The sequence below is a fragment of the Hevea brasiliensis genome, chromosome 2 (genome assembly GCF_030052815.1).
Source record: "Hevea brasiliensis isolate MT/VB/25A 57/8 chromosome 2, ASM3005281v1, whole genome shotgun sequence".
NCBI lineage: Eukaryota > Viridiplantae > Streptophyta > Magnoliopsida > Malpighiales > Euphorbiaceae > Hevea > Hevea brasiliensis.
In genome coordinates this window covers 2,210,193-2,236,301 of record NC_079494.1, presented here as the reverse complement: position 1 = coordinate 2,236,301, position 26,109 = coordinate 2,210,193, and the positions used below count along the sequence as shown (strand labels likewise).

Sequence of the window (26,109 nt, the reverse complement as noted above, 5' to 3'; positions counted from 1 at the left end):
CAAAATCTAAAAATCAATTAGCTCAAACCAAACTGAATTAGAGCGATTCGATTTGATTTTTTATGTATTTTGATTTAAATTGATTTTTAAAATATTATAATTTAATTTTGACGATTCAATTCGATTCGGTTCAATTTAAAATGAATCTTAAATCTTAAATGGTTTAAGTATGAAAAAAAAAAATAACGAGGAATCTCTATTCTCTAATTAGAAATTGCCATTTGTTTAGAGGAATGTGCTATGATTTTAATAAAGTAAGGGTACAAATGATAAGATTAGAAAGTGTAATAATGATGGATTAAATTGGAATTATAAAGAAAGAAAAAGGAAGATGGAAGAGAAATCCTGAAAAATATAAAAAATAGAATGTGAACTTGACACTGACGATAGAAGTAGAGAGATGCGCGGCAGTGATTTGATATAAAAAAGGGCCCAATCGCTCAATTTTTCATTCCCATACTTTTGGCCTCGTTTTCAAGTGATAGAGTATAGACCACTGCCCAACCAACACAACAAACACATTCTCCTAACTTCTCTTTTTTCTCTCTCTGTTCTCTCTAATTCAAATCCCGATTCAAGCATAATACATTCGTTTCAAGTCTTTACATTCGTTTCAAGTCTTTCCAGTTATGGAAAATCAACAACCTTCCTTCATATCAAGATTCAGACGTGTCTGTGTCTTCTGCGGTAGCAGCCCTGGAAAGAATCCTAGCTACCAGCTTGCTGCTATCCAACTTGGCCGGCAACTGGTATATCTATATCTTGCTTCTTCGATTTCCTCCATAAAGATTATGCTTTTGCTTCTTTATTCTTTAGTGAGAAGGGTTGGTTGATTATGGGTAAATCTTCATGTTTGTTCTTTTATGTTAAAATTCAAGTGTTTAGCTGAAGGGTATGGTAGAGCAAACCAGAGATCTTACAAGCCTCTGTTCTGCAGCATCCTCTGTTTTTGTTTAGCATTTGATTATCTGGAATTGGTGTAGTAATAAGTATTAATTAATGAAGACTTTAGTAGGGTTAAACAAGTTTGATTCAGATACGTCTCTTGGTAGAAAATAAGAATAATAATTGCAGGTCGAAAGGAACATTGACTTGGTTTATGGAGGAGGAAGCATTGGTCTGATGGGTCTGGTCTCCCAAGCTGTTTATGATGGTGGCCGCCACGTTTTGGGGTAAACCTCTCTCTTCCCTCTCCCTTTCTCACAGTCACACACGCCTGTTCTATAATCCTAATCTTTTTAATTTCTTTTGCTGCAGAGTGATACCTAAAACTCTCATGCCAAGAGAGGTAACAAAAATTGAATTTATATCCATGCCTGAAAGTTTCCAATTTGGAGAAAAGTACTGAACGATCTGCAATATTATATCAGATAACAGGAGAAACAGTAGGGGAAGTAAGAGCAGTATCAGGCATGCACCAGAGAAAAGCAGAAATGGCTCGTCAAGCTGATGCATTTATAGCCTTGCCTGGTATATTATGAGGCAATGATTAAAGATTACTATTATTATATAAAGTTAGCAAATCCCAAGATAACTGTAGATGGATCCATATGACAGGTGGCTATGGAACCTTGGAAGAACTGTTGGAAGTCATAACCTGGGCTCAGCTTGGAATCCATGATAAACCGGTACGATTTATGTCTCTGAAAAAAAAAAAAAGCAGTAATGGTGATATTTTGTTGGGTCTGCTAGAAAGTAGGAAAAAGAAACGAAAGTTGATTTTGGATTCATCTTCAGGTTGGGCTATTGAACGTTGATGGCTACTACAACTCCCTTCTCTCATTCATTGACAAAGCTGTTGATGAAGGCTTCATTACCCCAGCTGCCCGTCACATTATTGTTTCTGCCCAATCTGCCCATGAACTCATGTGCAAGCTTGAGGTATATATCTCCTCAATTATTTTTTTATCCTTTCCATCTTCGTAGATTATAATATACCATAAGATGGTATCACTAGAGTTAGTTTAGTGCTCTCACCAGCATTCTTACAACAAGCTTCTTACAAATCTTGTTCTGAAATTGAGATAAACTGGTCTTCAAATTGAGACAACTTGTTGTCAAAGGACATGCATGTGGTCTTCAAGTAAGCTACAGCACCTTAAAGTAAAGGCAATCTCTTGCAAGCTTCTCAAGGCATGGGCTTCACGTAAATGGGCCACCATTCATTGATTTGTTCTTTATTTATTAAATAGATAGTGAATGCTGAACTTCAATAAATCTCCAACCATAATTCACATATCTTCATTTAATTTTTAAAATGCACCTTTTTCTTTGGATGACACTGCAAACACCTGCTTCTTGCTTCATCAACTTTTAATTCACCATCATTGGCCAATGTAACAATTCCCTCATCTAATTTAATTATGATACTTGAATTGAACAGGAATATGAACCAAGGCACAATGGGGTGGCCTCTAAGCTAAGTTGGGAGATGGAGCAACAATTGGGTTACACAATAAAGTCAGATATTGTTCGCTGACTTGGTGATTTTTATATGATAAAAGGATTGGATGACCTTAGCTGATCTTCTAAAATTTAATACACACAAGCTATTTATATACGTAGATGTGAGCTCCACCAAAAAGGAATGCCACCACAGTTCTTTTAATCAGCTGTGGATCATGCTTTTTTTTTTTTTTTTTAATTATTATAATTTTTTGGTTATCTAATTTTGCTAATTAGTGTCTTTCTTGGATAAACAAGGGGAGTTAGTTTTATTACTAATTCCATAGTATGTTGTCAGTGATGATTACTAATTGTGTAATTTTGTATATTGATTTTCTATTATATATTGTATTGATAATCAATGAGTTCTAATTCAGTTTTATTAGTTCTTTTTTGGTATATTTGGACTGAAGGGTTTGATATTATGAATTTGGATTTGTGTTAAATACATTGTTTAGATATTTAAATGAAATGAATTTGAATTTGATCCAAATCTCATATATTCAACAAGTTTAAAAATTAAAAATAATTATTTTTAATTTATCATTTCAAATCTTAAAAATAACTTTTTTTAATTTGTTATTTCAAATCTATCTCAAGTTCAATCAAATGAATCAGCTTTATATGATATCACATATACTTTCATAAAAAAATTTTATTAGTCAAATAAAAAATTTTTAAAGTTATGAATTTCAAATTTTAAATTTAATATAAAACATTTGAACTCCAAATTACAAATCCAAATGCAACTTATATGATTATCAAATCTCAAATTTGAGTCTTAATTAAAATTAAATATTTTTTTAAAAAAAAATGATAATAGAGTTAATTAAACATAAATATGTTATTATAATAAGAGGTCAATGATGAGATTCGAATATAAGATCTTTCAAGCTGAATGCATCTCTCGTTAGAATGAATTTGTTTTTTTTTTTAATAATTGGGAGAAACAATTTATGAGAACATATTTTTCTCTTCAATTCTCTAAATTTTATATGGATGATATTCTTTTGAATGGATTGATAAAATGTTAAATATTAACATAGAATTGAATTATAAATGTACTAAGTCTTGTTTGGTATTGAGTTTTATTTTAAAAAAATTTTTTAAAAATATTATTTTAATACAATCATTATATATATAATGAATGCATTCTGATCATTGATTATGTAAAATCCATATAAAATCTATCCTAATTGATGATCATAATTTAATTATCAATTGTGTTTTAAAAGTTTTCATAGGACAAGGGATCATGTAGTAACTTTAAAACCAAATAATTGAGGGTACAATAACAACTGTCCTTGGCCGTACCAAGAAGGGCCAAGGGGCCAAGAGCCTTTAGACAATGGATGAGTCGTGTGCAAAAGGGAGAGAACAAAGTTATGGTGGAAAGCCAAACCGTTGTTGTGTCTTTTGCTGTGGGTAGTTGGGTGGATGTTGGCGTCTACCTTGTAAATAAAGTAGGCATGGTTATGAACCACGTCTAAATTTAATCAAATTGAAATCAAACCGATTGAATTTGCACTCAAAATTATTGATTAATCTATTATTAAAATCAAACCTAAATCCTTACAGTCTCAAACAAACTCAGAACATCCCAAACACCCCAGCTCTTCAGCATTTTTGGCTTTGGCTTCCTTAGCCTTTCTGACAATATTTTCAATGGCTCAAGAAAATTATTCCAAATAAAAACTACTTTCTCGAGAAAATTTTTCCAAATAAAAATGTTAAACTTGAACGACTGAATGCCTTTTTAAGAAAAATAGTGAAGGGAATATACATCCGAATTAGCCCTCATGATTTACTTGTGCGGGAATTGGGCAGTAGAGTCTACTCATTTTCTTCGTCTGGTCAATTCAAAAATTGACTCGACGAGCTCTAAGGACAAAGGGTAATAATAATGGTCGACCACTTTTCCATGTGAGTTCTGCTTCTGGAGAAGCATAGATTGACAAGAATCATGTGGGAAGTTGATCTCTCTGTAAAATTTCCACACTCAACCTCCATGGTCTCTATCACCAGCTTAATTCAACACTCACCTTTATTTACAGCTACCTATCTATTTGCTATTGAAATTAGGGAGCCAAAACTATTTATCAAGAAAATAATGTCATTTTAGATGATGTTGTAAAAATAATTTTAAAAAAATATTTTATTATTTTAATACTCTCATAATTAAAATTTATCAAATTTAATTTTTAAATTATTTTTTTAATACTTTAACTAATAAATTTTAAAAAGTATTTTTTCAAACAACTGTTTCAATAAAAATGTCAAATAGGCCCTACCTCTAGCGCGTCCACTCAACTATCTCTAATCACTTTACTCAAATAAATAAATAAATAAACAAAAGTATCCCTAATAGGTCCAAAAGCATGTTCTTTATATCATCTGTAGCGCTCCCTTCTTTCCTTTTTCTGCTATGGTTTTTGAATGGGAAAATAGAATGCTTTGATACCAAATTCGTTGCTTCTTCTCCAGGCCCATCAAACCCAATTCCATTCGTCCATGACAATAAAGGCCCAGTACCTCTTCCAGCACATTTTAAGAAGTTTTGGTGATCATATATATATAGATAAATGTATCCGTGGTATTGAAGATATCAGAATACATTACAGGTTTGTCATTGAGCTAATGCTAATGTTGCTTCCTAAAAGTTTATGCTGATCTCCCTTCAATTACAGAGCAAGAGACAAACTACACAAGTTATAGACAACAAACTGATAAGCCATACTTTGAAGGAAGAAATTCTCAAGCAAAGGATTCGTATTTAGGGTTATTCCTCCAGGTACAACAAAAAGAATGCTCCTTGCACAAGAACCCCAACCCAGGTTTCACAATACAAAACAAACTATTTAAGATTTAAGAAACCAAATTTGCAGGGAAACAAATAACCTGACAAGTAAAAACTACATATAATACAAACAACGCGTAACTAGATATGTACCCAGGTTGATTTAAGTAAAGGACTGAACTACTGAAGAGGTGGTGACCAGACTCGAGAGCAGCCCAACAACTACCGCACCGTTATATGTGCTTGGTTCCCCTTGCATTGAGTTGTTCCGAGAATCATCATATGTTTCATTCAGGAAGGGCCCACCCACAAGTGCTCCAACCGCGACGTTGGGATTGGGTTTCTCTGAATCAAGCCATTTCCAGCCATCCTTGCAGCCGGTTGTTGCATCAGCTGGGATTGAAGCTCCCCTATGGTGCACATACTGTGGATACTTGTCACCATATCCAACTAGAAAACTCATTTTCAGAGGATTGTCACCCAAGACATAATCAGCCTGGATGAAGATATACAATATTATCAGGTCTAACAGGAGTGGGATTTCTAGACAAAATAAGTTAGCATTCTGAAAACCTACAGCATGTGTGAAAAATAATTGCTGTACCTGGGACTTGGCGAATTTCCGAAGATCTGATGGTTTGTATGATTCTCCATTGCACGATAGCTTTGCAGTCCTTGAAGTAAGCATGTAGTCACTATAAATAGTGGCTAAAAATGCAGAAGCAACAGGATGTTGCAGCGCATTCCATTCACTGACCCATATAAGGCCACCTGCATCAAAGAAGCTGTAAATTTTAATAAAAGAGGTTTCACAACTGATATTTAAAATTGGGTAATTCTGCCATGCAAAGATTCTATAAAAAATTGGATAAAAAATTTTGATATCTCAGCATGTCTTTGATCTGTTTAAGTGTGAAGTATCTCAAGGTAATCTTTAATGTCTAAAGCTTTCCCCTTAGTCTTCTAAAGCTTTTTAACTATCTTTACAGAAAACAAAAGAAGTAGCCCTGTTTAAGGGTGGATATATGACTAATAGTCAATTTCCTTATAAAGCAGCAAAGGGCATTAGTTACTAGATTGATCTAGATAAGGGAACCAGATACTCATTTTCCTCAATAATTTTCACAATTCGAGCAGCCCTCCATTTATCTTTTCCTTCTATCACCTATAATTGACTGTACATAACAAAACATCATAAGTTTCCTCAGCAAAAAATGAAATAAAGCAACATGGGAAGAGAAGCAAAGCCACCATTCCCTCATAACATGTCTGGCAATAGTTTGATAGGTGCCACTTGGGCCTAATTGGCCATTTGGTATAAAAAGCAGCTGTGTATCTTTAAAACACTTGATGCATCAAGGTCAGATTGCACTGATTAGATGTAAAACATAATTAAAACATTATGTGCAAACCATAAAAGGTGTCAGAAACTTGGTCAAAACATGGACTCGGAAAATATTGCTTCTAACCCGAATATCCTACTCATATAGCACCTAGTCATTTATTATCAGGAAGAACATTACCATCAGTTCTACTAGTTGTGGCAGTTGGAGAATCCGGTATAAGGCCACACATCACAGCATCTGCTGTTTTCCTGTACATTTGAAGGCCTGAGTTTGAAGAGTCTTTCTCACCAAAGAAGGTTAATCTGGACAACAGAACCTGCAAAAAAATACATTGTTTTTTCTCTAAATAAGCTGGATTGAAGTTCTCAAAGAAGCAGGCTAAGATGAAGATCCGAATAGACACCAAAAAGGAAGAGGATCTTGATCTAAAAAACTCTGTTAAAATAGTATTTTCTGAAAGAGAAGACGCTAATATATGCCTAGAGCACATGAGAAGGCAAATCCAAGCTATTATGCAGATATTTTCCCAGATGTGATGCATTGAGACTACAGTTTCAACCACAAAATGTCAGCCTACAAAGAGTATGCACTTCTGTCACCATGCTCTATGACTTGTATTGAACAAGTGAATAAACAATAGCCTGACAGAAGGTTTGGTCTAATAATATCAAAGGTAAATTTACTTTTGATTCAGTCCAATCATATAAAGGTAACTTTCTGTACATTTATTTCAACATTTCTGAAGCTAATTTGATGATTCTTTTCTCACTCTAATAAATTATGCTTTAATTGCTTCAGTGTGCCTGAAATTGCTAATCCTCACATTTGCAAAGTTCTTTTTTTCTCAGTATTGTTTGATAAGAGATTAATTAGCACCAGAAATTGGTGAGAGCAAATTTCTATTCATGATTTAGCATATCTCAAAAGTATTTTGAAGAAAAATAATAAACACATAGCGTTAAAAAGCACAGAAATTTCCCCAGCATGCATTGACATATGTGCATTTAGGTTCAAGGAACGTAACAAAGAACAAGTATTGACATAAACAACTGCCATTCAATGATTTTAGAGTTCACCAGAACATGCCATAACTACAAGAACAGATTAACTAGGGGAACTGTGCATTAACATAATCTAGCCACAGATACAAAGAATGTAGGATCAATAGCAAACAGACATCATGTGACTGATATCAATTTAAATTTTGGCATGCTTGCAAGAAAACACACAAAATGAACGCACAATTAATGGTTGCCCGGGAATGAAGTAAATAGGTACAGAAATTTTAAAAATTGTTGAAAAAAAAAAAAAGAAAAAAAAAAAAAGAAGAAGCAGAAGGAGCTTTAATAAATCTACATACCTGTGTTCCCGCTAGTTTATTGTCCCAGCTAAACCATGTTGGACTTCCCCAGTTTGCAAAGGATTTTCCATTTTCCCCAGTCACATATTGAAGATATGATTTATCCCCTGTAGCATGGTAGAGCCAGCTAGCTGCCCACAGGAGCTCATCCCCGTATCCTGTTGAATTGTAATAAGTCTGAACTTCAGGGATGCTCTCACTGTAGGAAACCCTGTGTTTATCAGCAAAAGTAAATAACTGTTCAGCATGCTTAAGGAGCGTGCTTGAATATGTGGGGTCACTTTTCTTAAACACCAGTGATGCTGAAGCCATAGCAGCTGCAGTTTCAGCTGCAACGTCTGTTCCGGGAGAAGATGTGTTCACCTGAGTGAGAGGCCTCTTCTCAGTCATGTCCTCAGGCCTGTCCCAACAACCATGGTCTGTCTTAGGATCACCAACCTGTCCCAAAGTAAAAACCAATTATATAAGAAATATTTTATAAGCAGGATTTGTAATAACAAGTACATTCTGCAATCTTGATATACTAAAGTGGAAAGATAGGTTCTCAATTGATTTGCAAATATACATTAGGATTCATTACATAACTAGAAAGAACTTGAACAACTCTACTAGTTTCCTTCAATCTTTTCTAACATGAGGATGAAACATTAAAATAACACAAAAGAAAGTTAAACTTTTTGTGAACTCAAATACTTCCAAGGTTATAAATACCTGAATATAGAGCACATTGTCCGCAGCATGAGCATTGATAAGGTAGTCAGTGATCCACTTGAGCGAATCTTGAGCGGGTTCCAACTGATTAACAGCATCCATTTGATCCCCATACTCAAGGATGGCCCAAGATAACACTGTGGCGGTAAAAGCCATTGGAAAACCAAACTTCATATGATCTCCGGCATCATACATTCCTTTTGAGAGGTCCAGTTTCGCTTCACTTCCATCCTTAAGAGCCGAATTCCCTCTCCAAGATATCTTGTTATCCTCCAACTTCCCAGCTGCATTAATGGAGTAGCATTTCAACAAACAATTGAGGAACTAAACTAGCAATATAAAATAAAGAACAGAATAAGCAATTAAAAAAAGGAAGATGACAAATTGAGGTAAAGTAAGTACATTTTTGCACATCGAAGAATTGCATAGCGATTTTAAGAGCATCAGCGTACTGCTTCTCGACGGCTCCAGGGGGCCCTGGAACAGGAGAAGCCTCATCGGATTTATTAGTTTTCTTTTTAACAGTGTAAACAACGGCAACCACAACCAATGCCAATACTACAGCCACAATGAGCCACCCAAAGCATCCCCTGGACCTCGATTTCTCTCCCATTTCAGGCAATGCGAGCTTTATATCACCAGCTGATCACTCAAGCTCCTATAAAGAACAATATTCAAGGTCTAGATCCACCACATACAGAACGAGAAGGAAATTCTAGGATTCAGGAGACTCTGCGAGTGCTCTCAATAAGCAATGCGAGAGAGAAATCTTCGTCTTCTATTGCAAAATGTAGCAATGCAAATGCCTTGTTTTAGGTTCTACAAATCCTAATTATGGCTGGATCAGGGCTTAATCGAATCGGGTGAGTGTGTGCTTTTTGTTCGTAATATGGTGGTCATTTGCTCACCGACAAGCGGAATAAAATCGGTTCTTTCCCGGTTTTTTAAGTTAGCGCTGTTCTTGTTCCCTGAAATGACGGATATGCCCCTTGAGTTCTGACTGTATAGCCGAGATTTGCGCACGAAAACACCCGTCTAAAGAAACGGAGAGAAGATTGTTGTCTTCAGTTATTTGTGTGGGACCGCGTCATGTATGATTTGGATCGTTCAACTGGATCACCGACAATTGGTAAAATGATAAGGACCGCACACCTCCTCTGATCTGATTCATCTGTAGAGATTGTTAGGTGGCGTGATTGGTTTTTTAAGCAAACTGCAACTGCAAGCAGTGACTGGCCACCGCTTAACGGTGAAATTGATGGTTCCAATTTTGCAGTTCTGATGTCCATTTCGACAATAGGCCCATAGAAATAAGGGCCCACCTTTATTAAATTTGGTAAGTGGACCCATGGTTATGGTCTTATGCAGGCACGTGTCCAACCTTAATTAAAATAACAGTTCTATAAATCATAAAATGAAATGATTTTTTTCATATGACATGATTATTTTTAATTATAAATTAAATTAATATATACGCAGACGTAGTAATCAATTCCTTCTGAATTTAGATTACGTTGGTAAAACATAATATAATGGAATAGAATTAATTATATAATTTTAATTATATTTTTATGTTTGTTACAAAGATAAATTATTATTTAATTTTTATATTTTAATAAAATTAATTATTTAATTTTTATATTTTAAAAAATTTATTATTTTGTACTTATATTTTACTTTTGTTAAATTATTTAGTATCTCCGTCTAATTTTTCATTAATCAATATTAGTCAAATTATTATTTAATCTCTCTATTTTAATGAAATTAATTAATTAACTCTTATATTAAAAAAAAACACATTAATTAGTCTATATAATTTAACTATATTAATTATTTAATTTCATAATTATTTTTATACTTAAACTACCTTAATTCTCCCAACCTTATTTCTCTCTTAATATTGTTTTTTCTCCTTTATATTCACACATTTCTTTCCATTATTCTCTATTTATTTTTCATATGTTCATAAAAATAATACAAATTGTTTACATACAAAAATTAACTAGTTTATTTAAATTTTTAAGTAATAGATGAAAATTACTTTTCAATAAGGAAAATACGAAAATGATATCTACGGAATCAAAAAATAAAAAAAAAATTCATATAAATTCTGATTTAATTTTCATATAAACAAATTTTTATTTTTATTAAATAATATATTTTCAAAATAAAGTATTTTTTAAAATATATAGTCTAACTAATTAATTTTAATAAATATTTTTTAAAATATATGGATCAACTAATTAATTTTCTTAAAATAAATGGATTAAATAGTAATTTGAATAGCATGAATAAAGAAAAATTTGATAGAGTGACTAAATAATTTAACAAAAACAAAATACATTAATCAAATAGTATATTTTAAAAAATATAAAGATCAAATAATTAGTTTCGCTAAAATATAGAGACTAAATAGTAATTTTCTCTTTATTATAAAATAAAAATATAAACAATGTTATGTAGTGATAATTTTAATTTTAATAGTTAATTTATTTATGATGTTAATAATAAGTAATAATATATATAGCAATTAGCGATCAAGTAGTAATAATAGTAGTGATAGTAGTGACAATGATAATTAAAAGATGATAATAAAGTAAGGTAATAGTAGTAAAGATGATAGTAGTTAAGTAATAACAGCGATGGTCTAGTGGTGGCGATGAACACCCGATAATGGTGATAATAGTAGCAGTAATAATGATAGTAATAACAAGATAGAGATAATAATGATAATAGTAGTAATTGTGATTGTAATATTGATAATAAAAAAATTATTTTTATATGTAATAATTAGTACGTTATTTTAAATATAATTAATTACATTATATAATTATCACTTTATTATAGTAAATTTTTTTATATTACTAAACAATATAATTAAATATACCATATAATCCTAATTATATTTGCAGCTTTAATTATGTAATATCAAATACAGCCTTAGTATTAGAGTACATATATATAAATTTAAATAATTAAAATTTAAAAAATTAAACAATCACAATTTTTTTAATGATATAATTTTATTTATAAAATTATAATTAATCATATATAATAATACAATATTTTTCAGTTTTCACAATTAATCATCTAAAAATATGCATAAATAGAATTTTTTTTTGAAAGGTGCATAAATAGAAATTAAAAAATTTAATAATCATAAAATAAATAAATATATATATATATATATATATATATATATATATATATATATAATGATTTTCAAATTAAGTTAGGTTTGAAGATCAATATAAGCCAAGAGTTTAAAATTTAATCGATAAAATATTTATTTTGATATTATTCAAGAAATAATAAGTTTATGTTCTAAAAAAAAAATAATATGTTTATATAATTAATATTTTTATATATTAAAATTAGGATATTAAATAAGTATAATATTGTATACTATTAAATATATATTAAATTTATTTAATGTATAAATAATATTTTATAAATTAATATTGATATATTAATATTATAATAATAAATATTTTATAAATTAATTTAATATATTAAAATAGACTATCAAAAAATATCGACAATAAACTTGTCGTACAACAAGAGTTTAGATCAGCACTGACCAAGAAGAAGATTTTGAGGAAATCGGAAACAATTCTAAAGCAAATTCCTTTTCTTGAATGGCTTAAGACGGGACAGCGGAGGCAGAGAGACCGCCTACCGCCTCTCTCTCCACTGGCTCGCCCTCTATCGTCCTGCCAAATCTCCGATCAGGTAAAATCTCCTGTGCATTTGTCGTTGCGATTTTGGCGTTTTCGTATTTCCTTTTCTGTGCTTCAATTGTAGAGGGGAAATGCCCTAATATTTTATGGCTAGATTATTAGCGTCATTCTGCTAGTACAGTCTCTTTTTAGGGTTTTGATTATGGGAGTAGTCGGGTTCATATCTCTTTCTTAGAGCTAGTACTGTCTCTTTCTAGGGCTTTGTGTTTACCAACTCTTTTTAAGGTATTGTTTGGTTCTATGGAAATAAAAAAGGTCTTTTGTCTTTATGGTTATAACTTTATCAACATGTCCACTTAGTCATAAGGCTAGGATTGCCTTAGTATCTATATTTTTATGGCTATGTATTATGTGATTTTCATATTTGTTAACGTCTAGGAAATCAAGTAAGATTTTCTTGTGAAGTTGAGTTGTAGGAAGTGAAAGTGGGCATGTATGGGGAGGGTATTTGCAAAGCTTTGTATGGTTGTGAATTTGATTTGCAAGATTTATGGACATTACGGTGATGCTCTAACATCATTGCTGCAATGCCCAGTGTATTTGCAATTGGGAACTTATAGGTCTCACTGTCCATGGGAAGAACTGATTGTGCATTGTGGAAGAATCTTGAATGACTTATACTTGCTAGAACTTCCAGTTAGTGGAAACGAATAACAATAAATAAATAGATTATCCATTATTACTAGGATAGGTAGAGTTCATAGTCTAAGGAAAAGTAAACACAACTTAGCTGTGAAATTACATTCAGACAGTTACATAATATAAATGATCAATTGTTTATTTTTATGCATTGTGATAATATTGTAGATATCGGAAACCTGCCACTTTGTTTGGGGTATAGATAAATTATGAAAATTATAATTTATTATATGCTGATGATTTCCTTATTGCTGTGATAAAAGAGGTTTTGAGGCATAAAACCAGTAAGATTTGAACTGTATCAAACACTACAATACATTATTTATCCAATACACTTTTTTGCCGTTGTCCTGATAGAAGCATTGTTAACCTGGCATTTAAACTCTTTTCTTATTAACAGAAAAGTTTTGAATGATATTGCTGATGGTCATGTAACTGAGCACTGTCTGTTGTAGATGGATAGTGAAACTGGTAATCAACATAAGCATGAACGATCAAGAACAAAATGGACAGCATCCCTTGATAAGATATTTGCGGACTTGGTAGTGAAGCAGATTCAACTGGGAAATAGACGAAACAATGTTTTTGACAAGAGAACTTGGAATCACATACGTGATGGGTTCAACAAGCAAACAGATCTAAATTTCAATAACAACCAATTGAGAAAACACCTAGATGTACTGCGGACGCGCTTCTATAATTTGAAGTCAGCTTTTGTTCAAAATGACTTTGCTATGGAAGATTCTTGCTGCATTGGATTTGACCTGTGGGAAGACGTCGGGGTTTGTTTTTCTTTTCTTTTCTTCTGAAGCTTAAATTTGGTATTTCTTGACCTTCATATTATGTATTCTGATAGCCTGCACTTACAGACACAGCCTAGGCCTGAGACAATTAAAGTCAAGTACTGTCCCATATATGAGCAATTATGCACAATATTCACAGATACATCAGCTGATGGAAAGTATGCCCAATCAAGTCACTTTGAAGGATTGGAAAAACTGGTTGGAAATGATGCTGCAGGCTTAAGTTCAAATCCAGTTGGTGGATCCTCTCATCCTGAAAATCCATCTTCATCAAGACCAGTGCAAGGAAACTGTTTAACAGCAGATAAGATAGTTAAGAATATATCAGAGAAAAAGAGGAAACGGCCTTCTGAGACACAGCCCTCTTCTGGTCAGAATAAGAAGGATCAAGAAATAAATGAAGCTATGGCAGAAGCCTTGTTGGAGATGGTGGCTGCTTCCAGGTGGAGAAAGGCTGCACCAAAGCAAAACAATGAAAAATTTACCATAACTAATTGCATTAAAGCACTGGATGAGATAGGAGACATTGATCAACAGCTGTACTTTGCAGCTTTGGACCTGTTTGAGGAGCCTAACTTGAGAGAGACATTTATATCTTTGAAAGGTAATCAGATACGGTTGACTTGGTTGCAGGGGAAGTGTGGTAAATCCACCATTTTCTTGTAGGTTAAGGGAGAGGTTGTGGCCTTTTTAATCCCCAGAGGTGTAAACATCATATTTAGTTACTCTATCTTATTTTTGGCAAACAAGGTCTTTTAAGTCGGGGGTTTAACCAATACCAGAAACTAGGTCTATACAAGCGTGTAAAATTGTGATTACTTGACGAATAGGCAATCAAAGTTGTTTATTGTTGAAGTGATTTCAGGCCTGATAACATCAAGATAAGACACTGCATGCTGTGTGGCTCTTTTCGAGGCAGTTGTACCATTTAGGTGATACTTTGAAATGTTCTGAACACGAACCGAAATATACATCGCTATTAAGAATCTTAACTGTAGCAAGGTCCTCAGGCTAAGGGCAGTGCCAGGGGAAACCCTTCTTCCCATATAAGACAAAGTTATGTTTTCTGGTCGTGATCTGAATGAAATTCATGATGCAGCGTCAAAATGATCAAGATACGTCCTGCTAATTGTTATAGACAACAAATTAGTTGGGCAGAGAATAGAAACCATTATGGCCACATGGATTGCCTTGATGGTCGAATGTATTTCCCAAATGCAATTCATCTGAAAGCAATTAAATTAAATACTATTTTCTTTCTTTCCTTATTTATTTTTCTTTTCTTCTTCTGTACAATGAATCATGATCATTCTCTCATGCATTTGAACCCTAAAGCCTTTTCAAGTCATTATAGGAAAGGCATTACAATCAAAGATAGGCCAACATTCTCTCAAAGATTTCTTAATTAAAATATTAAAGCCTAAGCCGCCTTTGAAAGGGTAAAGATATTGATTGAATATATTACAAACCCACGAAAAAATCTGATCCCCTATCAACCCTAGTGTCACTAACATGAAAAAACTGAGGAAAACCATATAAATAGCGCAACTCTTAAGCTACAGTGGCTTCAATTGATAAACACACCGATATACGGTGTACCCTGATGCAAAATTTAGGGTAAAGATGTATATTTCTTTTAAGTGTACATAGGATGCTACATGAATATTGAGTCAGAAATGGAATTCGCTTGGCACCTCATGCAGAAGAAATATGTTGCTACTCTTCCTGCACGCTGCACCAACTTCTCAACAGAACTGGCCTGTAGAAATGCAAATGAAGCCTAGAGTCCTATCTCTCCCAAACAGCTGTAAAAGCACAACACGTATTAAACATTAAGTTCCATAGATCACTGGGAAATTTTTCTTCGTGGGCAAAAAAGAAAATCAGACAGAAACCTTAACCTGCAAATTACATATATTTGTTTCTCCAAGGAAAATTATCATGCACTTTCATCATCTTTTTGGTCTTGCCTCGCACTTTCAAGTTTGTAAACATCCAGCATTTCTTCTTCTAGGGGATGTGTCTTGCCCACAATTACAAGACAATGCAAGGGTGCTCCAAAATCAACTGCCAGCTGTTGCTTCATTGTCCCAGCAACTATCATCTGATCCTCACTTCCCAACCGAGCAAAGCCAACACAGCTAGTGTCTTCATTGTATGCTGCAAGGAAAGAATCGCAAACATGCTGTGATTAGAAGCTTATTTGCATGTCTTCAAAAGAAGGGAAACAAAAGGTTAATTAAGAAGCTTAAACGCCAACGCATCTAAAGAAGGATTACAATTTACAAGTTTAGCATCATAGCAAAATCTCTCGGGGATAAGGCAAATAGGCAACCACCTACTTGCATTTTATGCCTGCCACAGCACAGGGATCTAAGATCTAAAATGAAGTGCCTACCCATGTAAAAACACTCTAGTTGCATATTTCCCACTAGAAAGTAACTAATTCAGCAGAGCATGACATCCGAAAACAAAGAATATGAATTTGTATTATACTTGATCCTGCATTAACTTGTTTGAACAAAGAAATGTAATTTAAAAATGAAGCATGCCATAGTTGGCAGATACAGAGATATTGAAAGCTCATTTCTTATTAAAGATTTGAGTCAATAGCCAACAAAATACAATGCAAGAGTTGCTCAAAGGTAAAAGGCTTAATTCGAGGCTAGGAAGATAATGTAATAGGTTAGAAGAATATAATAGCAAAAGTCAAAACACACTTTTTGTTGGAGGACAGTAAGTGTGATCATTCATATTGTGAACCTGAGAATACATTGCTATATCAGGTTCGGGATTACATCCACAAGCCCTCTTCCCTAAGATAACCTTTCATTTTCACAGTGATTGACTATGCAGCTTCAACTACCTCAATTGATATAACTCTTTAGTGGACACAACAAAAACAAAAGTGGGGAACATCAATCTATTTTAGTAAAAATGGTTTTCTTTTTCCTCTTTATCTTCAAGGAGTAGGGTTGTTTCTAAGGGTCATAGTTAATTGAGTTCAAGTGTTCCATAAACTGCTGCCTCGTATATATAGATAAAATATGTTGCAACATGAAAGCCTAAAGATAGCAAAACACTTGCAAGTCTCACCAGATTCCCCACGTTTTTGCTCAATCTCCAAGAGTTGATCAATTGCATTGTTTATAGTCATGTATCTAGGGGGTTCATACTTCTTCCTTCCTCTAAAACAATTTAAAAGTTATGAGTTAAGCAATAGTTGAAAGTGCAGAATAGTGCAAAATACAGAAACTCAAAAAAAAAAAAAAAAAAAATCTCCAAAACTAAACTTAAAGGCTTTAGTCAATAAACTTGAACACATACCTAGACAAGGATTCCCATGAAGGTTCCTTTACTCGTATATCTGTAATGGAGAAAAGCAGATATTTGATAAGATTTTCAACTCAGACAAGGTTAAAACTAAAAATGAATTAGTAAAAATGAGTAAATGATGAGCTCACAAGCTCACCCAATAAACAAAGTGTATGCAATCCAAGTTCACGATTTCTTCTTATCTTTTCATAAAAGCTATCAGGTCTCCAATTATCAGTAAAAAAAGGGATTGAAACAGTCTCTCCATAGCGATATAATTGTAATCCACAAATCCCAACCGCATTCATCACAGACGCATTGTGTACCACTTTGACATCAACCCCCAATTCCTTAGCTCGAACAACAAGATCTGTATGTGTTGTAGCTCTGCATTCCAAATCAAATTATCCAAAGAACAACAACTTAGCAACTAGAGTACAGCTAAAGATCAAGAATTCCAGTCAAATCATAAAAATTAATTAGGGCATAAGTAGCATGCTTACATAAACAAAAAGAAACTTTCAAGAGACAACATACCCAAAAGGATCTCCAACAACAAGGAAAGCAACATCAGAAGTACGAGCTGATGACAATATATCATCAGCCTTCTCTTCTACCATCTCTCTATCAGCAATGGCAATTGGTTTCCCATATAAATTTTCCTTTTAAAAAAAAAAATCATAATCCACAATGTAAATTTAAATACGAAACAAAGATCAGAATAAAAAATTGAGGGTTCAACAAGTACCAGAGTGGAAAGTCCATCAGTGGAGAGACCAAAGGAGAGAAGAGAAGTGTAGGCTTCCATGTACACCTTCTCACATTTCTGCACAGCTTCTAGACCTCTTAAAGTAATATCCTTCTCATCTCCCAATCCTAGACCTATTATGTACAACATCTTCTCTTGCTTATCTGCTAAACCCTAGATATTATGCAAGAACGTTGGAAACAAACCTTCTGTATCTTCAATTCAGTCAAAGAGGCACTCTTGCTGCCCAATAGCTCCAAGCCTCCCAAAAGAGCTGAAACACTAGTGCTGCCTGCAACTGCTATTTGTTTCTTTCCCCACGGCAGCATGTAGTTAACAACAACGCCACCGTTTCTGTCTTTCTTCAAATAAAAAAAAAACCCTAATTGGAATGTCGACATTGTATTGGGCTATGATCGGAGCATGCAATTCTGGAATTAAAATCTGATTATGGGCCATAATGGGCTGAAAGGCTTGGACCGACTCCCGATTCCTGCGCGCTTAAATTTTAAATTCATTTAAATTTGTGTGCTGACTCATAAACTCGTAAATTAACTCATTTTGATATTCGTGTGCGTGTGTCTATATATATATATATATATATATATATATATATATATATATAAATCTGACTCAGGAAAAACCGAGTGAATAAATCAATCAGTAAGTTAATAGTTAAAAATTAATTAAATTTATATAATTTAATTAAAAATTAATTAAATATAACAATTATTAATATAAATAAATAAAATTAATTAATTAAATTTTAATTATTTAAATGAAACTTTAACATTTATTAAGATTTAATAAATTTTAATAGTATTTTTAAATTTTATATAAAAGTATTTAAGTAAAATAACGTTTAAAAAATGTATATAAATGTATAATTTTTTTTTTAATATTTATAAAATATTAATTATATATTAAAAAATAAATATTTAAAAATAAAAAAATACATAATTATTAAGTTAATTCAATTGATTTTGATTTTAAAAACTCTATGAGATTTTGAGTTTAATTTGTTATATTAATATTAAAAAAAATTATTAAATAATTAAACCTATCAGGTCAATAGGATCACACAGATTCAACCAAATTAATCGAGTCACATCGGATCGCTTCCTTATTTAATTCAATTACAAATCCAAACCGATTTAATAATTAGGTTACTAATTCACCGATTTAACTGGCTGATTCGAGCTGAGTTCAATAACTATGATTAATATTATTATAGTTATTAGTTTAATTATTATAATTTATTATACTTATTAAATTTAACTAATTAAATTTGATAAATTGAGCCTCAACTCTAATTTTTCAAATTGAGCTCGAATTCAGTAAAAATCTACCAAGACCCGTTTCCATTCCTACCCTCTTACTTTTCAGTCTCACGATTAAGCTTGACAATCTATGAAATTAACAATTAAGTTAACCTTATTATGTGAGAAGGGTGTAATAATTTTGTGTGCTTAAGGTGTATTCAATAATGCTATGGATCCTTGGATTGGTGAAAGGAAAAGAGAGTAAGGGGAAAAATATAAACAAAAGGAAGGAAATTTCAAGAAATGAAACGTTGGATTACTCGTGGTTTTGGCTTTGGCTTTTACATTTATGGACCCTTTAAATTTATAAAGAATAAAACCCTTGAATTGTCATGGACTTATAGCGGTTAAGCAATCAATTGAAATACAAATTTAGCAAGGGGATAAAAGGAGAAATACCATCTTATGACGAGACTACATCCTCCAACGGAATGAAGAAAGCTTTATCACTAGCTAAATTTTACATTGGAACAAAGCATGAGAAGGAACTTGATGGAAAATGGAAAAGTGTTGACAGAAAAAGTGATCTCTTCTAGTTCACCCTACAGAGTTGATTAGCCACTGGATTGAGTCCAAAACCATTGCTTCTGCTTCTGAAGGGCTTCAATCATCGTCCTTGAATTCTATGCTCACAACAAAATACATGCTTGTGTTAGTAACACAATTTAGAATCTCAACTCTTTGCCTCTCTCTCAAGTTGATAATAATTCTAATAAAAAAAATGTAAATGCTAATTCCTTTCCTGCTAGCTTAATCTATTTCAGCATGTTCTAGACATCCGATATTTTATTAAAATCTTAAGACTCAATTGACTTATTTAGCACAACGCTAATTCAGTGGAAAGTTCCCATTTCCACCCAACATCTTAAAATTAGTAAGAATAGCTAACCTTGCTGATCATATTTTCCCAATTATACAATTGCGAGAAGCAATCAGAATTATTCAAGCATACAAAGCACTAGTCAATAATATGTTCATTCAATCATACCTTGTTTGCAAGGAAGAAAAGAAAACACAATTTAAAGATTCATTCCTGCGATCAAGATAACGGGGTTGTATTCCAGTGCCTTGACATGTTGTACATGTCAAAGAACCAACACCATCACAATTGATACATCGAGAGACTTCTTTCTCATCCCCACCAAGCTCTACGGTCACTGAGCCAGTTCCCCTGCAAAATCTGCATCTCTATTGGAGGGAAAAGTAACACAATTTGCATGAATAAGAAATGGAATAGATATCAAAATGGTCATCATATCCAAAAGGCCAAAACTTTAGTTATGATTCCAGCATCATGTCATTTTGAATTTCATTATGGAAGATCTATGCTGCCTCATAAGCAGCAACTATCCTCCCCTTTTATTGTACTAAATTATGCAATTGCATAATTGTCTTCTGATAAGGGAAATTTTAGAATTGGTAGTCATGCAATGCATACTTGCACAGAAGTAGTTTGAACTTTGAAGGCATAACTTAAAACTAGTTTCAGGGCTTGAAATATAAAAGAAAGAAGCCTTTACAATCTATTGGGTCATTATTGAGAACCAATACTTTGAAAAGTGAAACCCATCTAGAAGCAGATTCTGCTTTATCATTATAATTTCACTGAGAAAAACACCAATGCACTAAGCACGAATTGAATCTTGGTGGCAATATGACTAAATCAAACCAAACCAGCAAGGCAAGCAATAAAAGTGCAGCAAAAAGCAAGGTCAAGCAATCTTGGCTCCCTTGTAATATTATATGGTATCTTTGGTCCACATGATTTACAAGAAAAAGAGGTCAAGCAAAATTCAAGACATGGTCTCACGACAATTCACCATAACCAATAAAGTGGGTCCTGGCAGGGGCTATCTGGATATAGATATAGCCTTAATTATTCTTCAGCAAATGCCTAAACAGTTCATACCCAAAACTTATTATTTACAAATACAGTTTTTCATTCTTAACCTTTTTAATTCCATTGGATTAATAGGTATTTAACACATTTGTGCGTATCCAATCCAAGAGTTAACTCTCATAGACAACAGCTAATGAGCAAATACATAATGCCTATTTTATCGCTAGATTCGATCTGTATTGGGTCGGATAGAACATTTGTGCATAGCCTTAGATTTGGTGATCTGCTTAAAAGGTTAGTTCTGCTCTTTGTTGCTTCGGTTCCGCGCTAGGCCCGGTGGAGGGTCCTTCTTTGTTCTTGATGGTGGCATCTCCGGTGAGATTTGGAGCAGACCCTCCAAGCCATATGAGAATGAGAGACTGAAGAGCCCAGTATTGTTGTTGGACTGAGTCTTCGTGGGTCTTGGTTTATTTTTTGATGGCTTGGGCTTGTGTTCCTAGGGTTCATGTTTTATAGGCTAGTTTGTAATTTGGTCTGTACTCCCGGGCTTTTTGGTTCTTCTTGTTGATTTGCTAGAGGCCCATATATGTAATGGTTTTTGAATTAATGAACACCATTTTATCCCGAAATGTATAATTTTAAAAAAATTATAAAATGCATAAATTTTTAAAAATTTTTCATAATATAAAATAAAAATTTACATTCTAGTGTTATTTTTCTTTAAGTCAATTTAAAGATTGATATTACCACCAGTATGGAAGGTATTTTCAAGCTTGCACACTTCATTAAAAAAAAAAAAAAAGGAGAAATATACTTGAATTGATAATGAGTCATTTTCAATGATTTTAGTCAACTTAGTTGCTTAAAATGACTGACTATGTCTTCTGGACTTGAAAGGCATGTAATAACGTCTGCTATGTTTGACGTTCGTCCCAAAATTAGAAAAGTACACTTAAACCAAATTTGGTTATTTACCAAAACTAGAAAAGTATACTTAAACCGAATTTGGTTATTTAAAAAAATATATATATGAAACTAAATTAGTTGTTTTCGTTTCAATTAAATTCAATTGTCATCAATCTTATATAATCTATCTCAAAATTCCATTCGATATCTATTGAGGCAGACTCAATATGTTCTATCCGACCCAATAGAGATCGAATCTAGCGATAAAATAGGCATTATGCAAGCGATCTAATATCAATTCAGGACTATTAGCTTCGAACACAAAGATTGGTTAGATCATCCAATCAGATCACAAATAAGTTGATTAAAATAAAGCTCATATTGGTAAGAATGAGACGTGAACAGAGGACAAAAGCCGTTGGGAATAGTAAGTGAGATCATCATTAGGAATAAAATTAACACAGTACGATTTTATAGCATGCAATGTTAGCATATAGCTCGATATTAATTAATGGCATCTCAAGAATCATACTAGTATGTCTCCTATCACTATATAAATAGACTCTCAACGCCTATTCGATTTCGTTTGTTATATTATTCTTCAAAGTATCTTAAAATATTTTTTAACAGAGTGACTACCATTATATCATCGACCTCATCCAATGATTCAAGAATATACGATAACATTAAATTTGGTTTTAATCATTAATCAATTTCAATTTGATTATAATTTGAATTTGAATCAGTTTAATTTTAATTCAAGACCAGTTCATTGCTGGGTCTATTTGCTCCTAAGGTCAATTCCCCAGCAGCCTGAACAGATAAATTGCATTTTGATAGACATGTTTCTCACACCCAACTGCTATTTCTGTAAAAGAAGAAATAAGTTAGTGTAACGCGAATAGTATTTTCAATGTACATATTCCATTTCAATAATAAATTTAGAGAGAGGACTGAGCTTCAATTTAGAGAAAATAACAACATTTGATGTAACTATATGAACTCTTTTCCATATATATCGTTTCCTTTCTTACTTTCTACCAAATAGCTTCTTCTAGTACTGTTGTCTCTGTAACAAACACCCCCTTATCAAGCCCTGAACATTTTACTCAGTGCCTTCATTTTTTCTTCTCCTCAGGTCTCCTCAGGTGGGAGAGAGTATGTGTGTGTGCGTGTGTTAGAGAGAGGTTAAGGGTGAGGAGTGAGAGCGACGCACCAACAAACAGATATAATTAGAGGCACATGAGAGACTGACAATGTTGAACTGGGTCTCATGGCATAGGACCCTTATCCCATGAAATGGATGTGGTATAGGACCAGTGTATTTCATTGATAAACGGTAGAATCCAAGGCTTTGGGAAGCCTCCTCCCACATGCCTACCCTTTCTTCCCTTTTCCTTTCCTCTATCATCTCTAAGCTTTTGGGCTACAGCTTTACTTTTGTTTTTTTATTCAATAATGCACTTCCTTTTTGCCGTTTGGTCCATTCGGTTTGCTTGTCGTTAACACCACAACTCCCTTGTCCTCAAGCGCACACCCTCTGTGCAACGGCATGGATGAGGAATGCTGCAAATTTTTCCTTCTGTTTATGTAACCAAATTAAAAGGAAATATTTTTTAGGTAGAAATCTCAGCATGAAGCAGAATAACCAGCCAATCCAACAACCCTTCTAAATGACACTTTAAATAGATTTAAATAAGATACCACGTAGAAAATGGCTTGCAATGAGGTAAATTATTAAATGCTTTCTCACTCATATTAATTTTTTTTATTAGTAATGAGTGCATTACTTTTTACTATACTAAATGCATCCTATAATTTGAAATGATTGCATTATGTTAAAGGTCAAATATGGATATGATTGTAGCCTATTGTTGATAATGCAAAACATGTTTCCAATTTTATTAATTTACCCAACCAATGCCAAATTCAATGAAAGACTTCGAAAAAAAACATTCAATGAAAGACTCCTTCAAGCTATCATTAACTGCTCTGTTAAAAAATAATAAAAAAAAATGGCTATCATTAACGGCCCCAAAGTCTTGGTGGATGGCACTCAATAAAAATATGAAAAGCCAGATTCTCCCCTTTTTTTTTTTTTTCTCTTTCAAAAGATAGACATATGCTAAGATGATAACACGAAGAATATCTATGAAAATTATATTATCTTCATTCAAATTTGATTAATATTTTTAAAATTTAAATTCGTCTCAAATTCGATTAGAATTTATTTTTAATTATTCGAACTCATCATAAATCTGATTATTGTAATTTGAAAAAAAAAATCAAATCTGTTCTAAATCTGATTATTATTACTCGAAAAAAACTTAAATCAATTTAATTTTATATATTTTAATTAATAATTTATATAAAAAATCATTTTATTAATAATTTATATTTTAAAAATAATAATTCTATAAAATATTTAAATTCCATTTTATATAAAATAAAATATATAAAAATTTATAAATGTTATTATAAAAATAGATATTTTATATTTAATTAAGTATTTATAGAAATGAGTTTGGATTAGGAGTGGCAATTCTGAACACAACCCGCGAACACGACTAGAAAATATAGGGTTTGGGTTAAGTTTATTCGTGTTTGTGTCGAATTCGTGTTGACCAATTTATGACACGGTTATAATCGTGTCGTGTCACGGGTTAACCCGCTAACCCGACTTCACACATTTATGACACGATTTAATATTCGTGTCACTCCCATAATCAGTAACTCATTTGACCCACTATGACCCATGAACCCACTTATGTAGCTTGTTAAATAGGTTAAGTCGTGTCAAACCGTGTAAAATGAGTTATTTCGTGTTAAATGGGTCGTGTGGTGTTGAATACACCTAATACAATTTAATGTTAATCGTGTCGTGTCATGTAACCCGTACAATAGAAGGGCCATGTTCGTGTTTAAATTTTTGACATGATTTATTAATCGTGTCATATTCGTGTCGATCTTAATCGTATTCGTGTCACGTGTTGACACGATACGAACACAACCCATCAACCCGAATTGCCACCCCTAGTTTGGATAACATATACCTAATATGTAAAACCAGAACCCCATCACGGATATTATTTTTCAAACTTGAACCTGTCCTAAACCTAATTATATACTATTCAAAAATATCCTATTAGCTTTGATAAGATCAGATATCTGTAAAAATTCGATCCGTTGTCATCCCTACACACAGTTTAAAGAAATGACACTGTACTTAATAAAATTATAAATTTATCTCTAAATAATTTGAATTTAAAATTTATAATATAAATAAAATATCTTATTAAATCAAAATAAATGAATTTAAATTTAGCTCAAATTCATATATAAATTTAAAGTTTAAAAATGATAAATTTCAAATGATAATTTAGAGAATGTTCTTCAAGAAAGTTTAAGTGTGTAGAGAGCTCTTATTAATTTCTGTTGAACTCAATTTTGATTTTTATTTTAGTTTAACTCAATCCTAGTTTGATTATGGTTCAACTTAATTATGGTTTTGACTTTTGATTTCCATTCCTTAGTTTAACCATGGTTCAACTTAATTATGGTTTGACATTTGGTTTCCATTCCTTTTAAATCTAATTTTACTTTTGAGTTCTAGCTATGGCATAATCCAGTTTCAGTTTAATTCTCAGTAGCTAGTTTTCTTTACTCTCTTCTCATGCTTCAGTATGGCATTGGGATGTAGAGCCTTTCATTCATGACATTAAGAGATTTTTATCGATCTATCCTTCCTGTGTAATTAGATATATTCCTAGAGTAGCTAACAAATGTGCTGATTGGGTTACTAAAAATGTTAGATTGGGATCTTTGTTATCGGGTGGATATCCAAACCCCCCAGATCTTTATCAGTGTTGATTCAACAGGACAGGTTGTAAGCTTGTTTTACCATGAATGAAAGTTATCCACTACTATTAAAAAAAAAATAGTTTCAGTTTTTATTTTCGCTTGATTTCATTTCTAATTTTAATTTTCAATTTGGTTTGGTTTAATTTCATTTCAATTTTTAGTTTTGACTCAATCAGATTTCTGTTACCACATGGTTTAGCTTTTTGGTTCAACCTAACTTTCAGTTATGGTTTCAATTTCAATCTTAATTTAACCCTTTTTTTTGTTTTATATTAG

At 32.6% G+C, this 26,109-nt stretch overlaps 4 protein-coding genes across 4 annotated transcripts; 2 read left to right on the top strand and 2 right to left on the bottom strand.

Moving 5' to 3' along the window:
- Positions 1 to 449: 449 nt before the first annotated feature.
- Positions 450 to 2,803, top strand: LOC110673775 (cytokinin riboside 5'-monophosphate phosphoribohydrolase LOG1). The gene is made up of 7 exons (XM_021836971.2): positions 450 to 749; positions 1,075 to 1,172; positions 1,258 to 1,288; positions 1,371 to 1,470; positions 1,558 to 1,628; positions 1,738 to 1,881; positions 2,384 to 2,803. Exons 1-7 carry the CDS (start codon positions 630 to 632, stop codon positions 2,477 to 2,479), a joined length of 660 nt encoding a protein of 219 aa, XP_021692663.2. The 5' UTR covers positions 450 to 629; the 3' UTR covers positions 2,480 to 2,803.
- A 2,379-nt stretch (positions 2,804 to 5,182) lies between these two features.
- On the bottom strand, positions 5,183 to 9,634 carry LOC110673774 (endoglucanase 10). The gene is made up of 6 exons (XM_021836970.2): positions 9,062 to 9,634; positions 8,660 to 8,943; positions 7,949 to 8,386; positions 6,766 to 6,904; positions 5,847 to 6,013; positions 5,183 to 5,738 (listed from the first exon to the last, which is right to left on the bottom strand). The coding sequence occupies exons 1-6, from the start codon at positions 9,270 to 9,272 to the stop codon at positions 5,406 to 5,408; spliced, it is 1,572 nt and encodes a 523-aa protein (XP_021692662.2). The 5' UTR covers positions 9,273 to 9,634; the 3' UTR covers positions 5,183 to 5,405.
- Positions 9,635 to 12,179: 2,545 nt separating this feature from the next.
- On the top strand, positions 12,180 to 15,111 carry LOC110673829 (L10-interacting MYB domain-containing protein). The gene is made up of 3 exons (XM_021837043.2): positions 12,180 to 12,391; positions 13,494 to 13,820; positions 13,908 to 15,111. The coding sequence occupies exons 2-3, from the start codon at positions 13,494 to 13,496 to the stop codon at positions 14,505 to 14,507; spliced, it is 927 nt and encodes a 308-aa protein (XP_021692735.1). The 5' UTR covers positions 12,180 to 12,391; the 3' UTR covers positions 14,508 to 15,111.
- Positions 15,112 to 15,226: 115 nt separating this feature from the next.
- LOC110673830 (probable diphthine methyl ester synthase) lies at positions 15,227 to 21,264 on the bottom strand. The gene is made up of 8 exons (XM_021837044.2): positions 19,626 to 21,264; positions 17,905 to 18,266; positions 17,694 to 17,818; positions 17,314 to 17,543; positions 17,169 to 17,208; positions 16,938 to 17,029; positions 15,743 to 16,001; positions 15,227 to 15,646 (listed from the first exon to the last, which is right to left on the bottom strand). The coding sequence occupies exons 2-7, from the start codon at positions 18,052 to 18,054 to the stop codon at positions 15,781 to 15,783; spliced, it is 858 nt and encodes a 285-aa protein (XP_021692736.2). The 5' UTR covers positions 18,055 to 18,266; positions 19,626 to 21,264; the 3' UTR covers positions 15,227 to 15,646; positions 15,743 to 15,780.
- Between the last annotated feature and the right edge of the window lie 4,845 nt (positions 21,265 to 26,109).

What these genes read in the sequence shown, in the direction of transcription:
- LOC110673774 (XM_021836970.2), bottom strand. Translation starts at nt 9,272, where the DNA reads ATGGGAGAGAAATCGAGGTCCAGGGGATGCTTTGGGTGGCTCATTGTG. An exon ending in ACAATGTGCTCTATATTCAG is followed by an intron (nt 8,387 to 8,659) that starts GTATTTATAACC and finishes ACTTTGGGACAG; the next exon opens with GTTGGTGATCCTAAGACAGA. An exon ending in CACAACTAGTAGAACTGATG is followed by an intron (nt 6,014 to 6,765) that starts GTAATGTTCTTC and finishes TCTTTGATGCAG; the next exon opens with GTGGCCTTATATGGGTCAGT.
- LOC110673775 (XM_021836971.2), top strand. Translation starts at nt 630, where the DNA reads ATGGAAAATCAACAACCTTCCTTCATATCAAGATTCAGACGTGTCTGT. An exon ending in TCCAACTTGGCCGGCAACTG is followed by an intron (nt 750 to 1,074) that starts GTATATCTATAT and finishes TAATAATTGCAG; the next exon opens with GTCGAAAGGAACATTGACTT. An exon ending in AAACTCTCATGCCAAGAGAG is followed by an intron (nt 1,289 to 1,370) that starts GTAACAAAAATT and finishes ATATTATATCAG; the next exon opens with ATAACAGGAGAAACAGTAGG.
- LOC110673830 (XM_021837044.2), bottom strand. Translation starts at nt 18,054, where the DNA reads ATGTTGTACATAATAGGTCTAGGATTGGGAGATGAGAAGGATATTACT. An exon ending in TCATGGGAATCCTTGTCTAG is followed by an intron (nt 17,030 to 17,168) that starts GTATGTGTTCAA and finishes AAATTGTTTTAG; the next exon opens with AGGAAGGAAGAAGTATGAAC. An exon ending in GCAAAAACGTGGGGAATCTG is followed by an intron (nt 16,002 to 16,937) that starts GTGAGACTTGCA and finishes CTTTCCTTGCAG; the next exon opens with CATACAATGAAGACACTAGC.
- LOC110673829 (XM_021837043.2), top strand. Translation starts at nt 13,494, where the DNA reads ATGGATAGTGAAACTGGTAATCAACATAAGCATGAACGATCAAGAACA. An exon ending in ACCTGTGGGAAGACGTCGGG is followed by an intron (nt 13,821 to 13,907) that starts GTTTGTTTTTCT and finishes CTGCACTTACAG; the next exon opens with ACACAGCCTAGGCCTGAGAC.